Genomic DNA, 5,657 nt, shown 5'->3' on the forward strand with positions numbered 1-5,657 from the left:
ACCATAGAATCATAGAATGGTTTGGGTTGGAAGGGACCTTTAAAGATCATCTAGTCCAACCCCCTGCTGCCGTGGGCAGGGACATCTTTCACTAGTTACTCAAAGCCCCATCCAACTTGACCTTGAACAATTCCAATGATGGGGCTCGGCAATCTGTTCCAGTGTCCCACCACCCTCATCATAAAAAGTTTCTTCCTTATGTCTAGTCTAAATCTACTGTCTTTCAGTTTGAAACCATTTCGCCTTGTCCTGTCACTACAGGCCTTGGTAAAAAGTCTGTCCCCATCTTTCTTATAAGCCCCCTTTATATATTGAAAGGCCACAATAAGGTCTGCCCAGAGCCTTCTCTACTCCAGGCTGAATAACCCCAACTCTCACAGCCTTTCTTCACTGGAGAAGTGCTCCAGACCTCTAATCATTTTTGTGGCCCTCCTCTGTAACAGGTCCATGTCTTTCATGTACTGGGAGCCCCAGAGCTGGACGCGGTACTCCAGGTGGGGTCTCACCAGAGCAGAGAGGGGCAGAATCACCTCCCTCGACCTGCTGGCCACGCTTCTTTTGATGCAGCCCAGGATACGATTGGCCTTCTGGGCTGCGAGCGCACATTGTGGGCTCATGTCCAGATTTTCATCCAGCAGTATCCCCAAGTCCTTCTCCATGGGGCTGCTCTCAGTCCAATCTAAATTCTAGATTAGGAAGGATTTATTGAAACAACACATGCTTCAGTAGCAGTTCATGGTAACATTCCTCATAGTGAAACTAGTTTTCTGAGGAAACTGAACAATAGAAATTTCTTCTTTTGCAGGGTCTGTAGCATCTTGCTGTGTTTTACTTATGTCTCCATACTGCCTTCTCCATGTGCTTATGTAGCGTTATGCAATCATGGCAATGAAAGACAAACAGTGTAGTAAAGTGGTTTTTAAAATAAAAATTTGGAGGAGGGAAGTTGCTTCTTTCCCATACAGTAGAAATAGGAGCAATGCAACAAAAGTTTCACGGACATACAAATGCTTTTTGTTATAATCCTGAGGTGGTTACTTACTTGTTATACTTCAAAGACAGCTCTCATAAGTTATTTGAACATAGTAACATAAAAAGTTCCTAAGGAAATTTGATGAGGCATTAACATTCATTGAAATAAATATTTGATGGGCTCATGTGAAAAAGGGGAGAGAGATGTGAGAAGACAGGAAAAGAATTCAGTATTCTTGAGAGAGAAATGTGAAGATTGTTTGAACCAAGGAAAGCCAAAACTTGGGGGGGGGCGGGGGTGGTTACAACTTGTGACTTTCATCACTAGTTAATCCAGCCTTCAGGAAGAGTTTCGTTTCCACAGCCTCTCCGGGCGGCTGTTCTAGTGCTTAACCACTGTCACACTGTCATCATGAAGACTTTTCTGTGTCAAACCCTTGCTGCAACTTAGAACAGTTGTGTCTTACCTTCATGCACCTTTGAGAAAAATATGGCGCTCTCTTCTCTATAACCCCTTTTAGGTGGTTGAAGGCTGCAGCGAGATCCCTCCTTACACTTCTGTTCTCCCCAGCTCCCTCAGTTTCTCTTCCTCCATCATGTGCTCCAGTTCCCAGCTGGGTTTGTGGCCCTCCTCTGTCTGGTTTGACAACATCTTTCTTCTGCAGGCGGGGGAGACAGATTTTATTTGCACAAGGTGTACAAAGAATGGAGAGGCAAGAGGATGAATTAATGGTGAAATAATAGTCATAAGTGAGATACAAGAGTTTAGCTCACTTCTCTATTAAGTATCCCATTTTTAAGTGCCAAAGGATGATGAGGCCAGCAGTTGGTGTTGACTCTGGTAATGTTTCCTTGTAAAAATTCATTCCTAACCAACAGGCAGTTGTGACTCTCTTTATGCACTGAACCATACTGTGATCGAAAGCAGTCAGCTCCTGAGGTAACTCACAGATGTTACATGTATACATGTCTAATCCTTTCCTGAATCTCACTAAGTTCTTTGTCTTGCTGTTTGCATGTGTGTATTCACACACATGAGAATATTTATCTAAAAATAAGACAGTCCTTTAGTCCTTCCTTTTATTCTATACTTTTTTTTCTTCTAAGTTAGCAGCTCATCTTTTCCCTCTGATAAGGTGGCCCTTTTTGGTTTGAAGATTATTATGCTCCACCATTTTAGAAGATCTTTCTCCTTTTCTTCATGTTCTGTTCAAAAAACTGCAGTGCCATGACTGGATTTATATTTAGTTTCAAGAGCTAAAACAGTTAACATCTTTTAAAGATAAAATTAAGACTCTACTATAAGCATCCCATATTTCATGTCCTTGTCAAATTGCGGTATATCCTTTTACAGAAGGATTTTCAACTTAACTATATTTAAACCAACTGTAGATTAATCAACTGCATTTACACAGGAGTTGTTCAAAGAGGCAAAGATGAGAGCTAAGTCAGGAGTGCTCTTTCCTCTAGTAAGCTTCAGAACTAATCATATTTATAGTGCTGTTTATGAACAGCACTTGTTTATGAAAGCAGAACCACATTATTACTATATTTATGACTTAGTTGGACAACTTGCTATAATAATCTACAATACTGCTATACGTTAATAACCTCCAGTCCCTTTTTGAAATTCACACTTCCGTGTGATGCCTTAAAAAATGCATCCAATTCATGTGTTGTGATTGTGCTTGCTATAATAAACAATAATCATTTGACTCTTACTATCTGCTGTTTTACGGCAACCCCACCCATTTCCTCATCTTCCTTGAGTCAAAACTCCAAATTCTTTACACCACAGAACGAAAAGTCGGGATAGTAAGTATTACTGTGATACATACGGTACTGTAAAGAGAGACGGCCAAAAAGCTGAAGAGGAAAGTAAATCTCCAGAGAGGTATGACAGCTTTTTCTGCCATGAATCCTCATAAACTCTTCCATCATAATTTAAGAGAAGGTAGCCTACTTCTTTAAAAATCAGAACTACAGGTATGTAAAGCCATGTGCTGTAAACAGTGCGTTGAATATTTGATGGTCTGTGTTTCTACAGAGTTGCTGAGGGGATTGTTGGTTGAGGTGGAGCATATCGTAAAATACTGTTCTCTGAGGAGAACAGTTTTCTTGCAGAATGAATTGGCATGAAACTGGTTTGAGATAAAATGGTAGCATTTTTTATGAGACCGTAGTGAGGCAAACACTTATCATCCATATGCACAGGTATCAACCAAAAGTACGTAAGTTTTCAGCATGCAGCTATTTCTAGCAAAAACTATCACTCTTAACTGTTTCTTGAGTAGTGCATTTCAAAAGTTTATCATACAATTAATAAAGATTGTGTTGTGAAAGATGAAGCAAGCTCAAGTACACATGAACTGTGGCCTCCTAATAGTTTACTAGTTCACACATCCCAAATTCTTCAGTTAGGATACCCATGAGACATTGTAAATTGTACAGAATCCTGCTATTTATGTGCTTTCAAATTTCTTTACAAGTTCGCAGTCACTTATGATGTGATGTTATGTCTTTACTAGCTGAGTTCAAGAGGGCAGTGAAGGTGGCAACAGGACAGGAGCTCTCAGATAATGTTTTGGATACCATCTTCAAGATTTTTGATCTAGATGGGGATGACTGCCTGAGCCACGGCGAGTTTCTTGGAGTCCTGAGGAACCGTATTCATCGAGGTTTGAGGGTAACAAGCTGACATCATTGTTTTTAAATACCACAGATGATTGCTACAACTGTCTTGTTAACGCCTGTAGAAACACAAGTAGAGATAGTGAATAGAAACAAGTTATATTTTAAACTGAAGATTCCTTACTGCTTATGAATCTGGGAGGAGTGCTGCCACCAAGAACTTGTTATTACGCATGTGAACTATGGGAGCAGCAGCATTGCATTACATATTATATTTACTCAGTCTGTGAATAAGAGTCTTTTTTGTGTAAATACTAAACATACCTTAACTTTATTAACAGGTACCGCAACAGCAAGGCATTCAAGGTTACTGGAAGTGTGTGAAAAGAGAAAGCATTAAAGGAGCCAAAGAAGTGTGGAAGCAAACTGGGAAAAGTCCTTTTTAAAGCAGTCCATTGTTCTTTTGCTATAAATGTTGTTATTTAGGGGGGGTTGTCTGTCCTGTTTACATAATAGCTGAATCAAAAATACTCTCTTTTTTTACTATAGTTAAACTTTAATTAACCCAGTTTCTAATGGAATAATTTTATATCGTTCTAGTGCAATCAGTTTGGTTTACAGAACTGTTACCACTTTTGACCTCCATACGGAAGTACTCTTGTTCTAGGGAATAGTGTTGTTTACTCCTCTTGGAGTCTGACCCTGCGCTGTAGCACACAGACTACGCAGGATTTAATAGTGGCCACTGGCAGGAACGTCACAGCAATATCATCTCCTGTTGGAAGAGTGGACATCATCTCAGTTAGCCACTAACACAGCAAAAAAACCCTGGCAAGGATAGAGGTCCAAAAGGCGAAACCACTTGCACAATCCATGCAAATCAAGTTATCCTAAATCAAAAGGGAAAATTCACGTGGTTCGTGCCCTCATTACTGTGAACTGCTCATGTGCTCGTTCCTGGTGGATGATTCCACCAGATCCTGTGTGAATGTCTGGATTGTCTACTTTCATGATGATAATATTAAACTGGAAATACAAGACTGTTGATACAGGCTTTGAAAGTTGTACATTAATCTATGAATGTGCATTGGGTCTCTCAGACCTCTTCAATAAATGGTATAAATGAGAAGCAAAAATCCTCATTCTAGCATAAAGAGCAGTAGCTACAATTTGAGTCATAACTATGTTGCTTTAATTGTATTGCAGAAGGTGAATGTGTAACAAATAATTGCTTTATCTTAGTAAAGGTTGTGACAGGGAATGCTGCAGTGTCGCAGGAATTCAAGGTTATAATAAGCAAGTGTTGGGGGAAAAATAAGTCCAATGAAATGTAAAAAAAAAAATGTTTATTATTCCAAAATGCAAAGTTAGACATAAGATCTTAAACAGTAAAACAAGGAACACATCAAAATTAACATTTAGCAATTATAGATGAATGTTTTTCAGCTACAACATAGTGTGCATCTGTGTATACACAGGTGTGTATGTTACATGTTTTTCTTTCTTACAGCCTTAAGAGCCGATAGTCCCAGGTCCAGATCAGTCTTCCTGGTTGTCCGCTATATATAGGAGATAGACTTTTCTGTAAAGCTCTCAAGGTTCTTCCTCTTTGCCCCTCCCAGTTGTCTGACTTGACTTGGCTGGGGTGAAAGCTTAACCTTTCAAGGCAGGTTTGTGGTAACAGACTCAAAAGATGGACTGGGGAGATGTCTCAAGCAAAACAACGAAGAAATCTCACCACTCTGTGAGGAAGTATCCATCCCTTTTAAGCATGACACTAGCTATGTTATTCTCAAAGTTGTACATAAGCTCAACAGGAGGTGTTTTTTTGTAATTTCTTTGGCATTTGATGGGGGGAGTCTTGAGAAGAGGGGAACCTTCCATGATAGATACCAGAGCAGCCCTCACTCAGATGAGGCACAGGAGACACTGCATTAGGAAACAATAAAGATGCCACATAAGAAGTAGTGAGATTACAGAGAATGTATTTGGTATGTCAGTAGCGGTCAGGCAAGCTTGTGCTGAGGAGGAGTCCTCCCGCCTGAGCCTCAGCA

The 5,657-nt window shown here is 40.0% G+C and overlaps 1 protein-coding gene across 1 annotated transcript in view; it reads left to right on the top strand.

The window, feature by feature from the left end:
- The window catches only part of MICU2 (mitochondrial calcium uptake 2), a 66,630-nt gene extending 61,808 nt beyond the window's left edge, over positions 1-4,822 (top strand). Inside the window, exons 11-12 of the mRNA XM_009327883.1 lie at positions 3,501-3,658; positions 3,945-4,822. Of these exons, the coding sequence (XP_009326158.1) occupies positions 3,501-3,658; positions 3,945-4,049 (263 nt within the window). The 3' untranslated portion in view covers positions 4,050-4,822. The remainder of the gene's footprint in view (positions 1-3,500; positions 3,659-3,944) is intronic.
- The last annotated feature ends 835 nt before the right edge of the window (positions 4,823-5,657 follow it).

The sequence above is a fragment of the Pygoscelis adeliae genome, unplaced genomic scaffold (genome assembly GCF_000699105.1).
Source record: "Pygoscelis adeliae isolate BGI_AS28 unplaced genomic scaffold, ASM69910v1 Scaffold14, whole genome shotgun sequence".
Classification (NCBI taxonomy): domain Eukaryota; kingdom Metazoa; phylum Chordata; class Aves; order Sphenisciformes; family Spheniscidae; genus Pygoscelis; species Pygoscelis adeliae.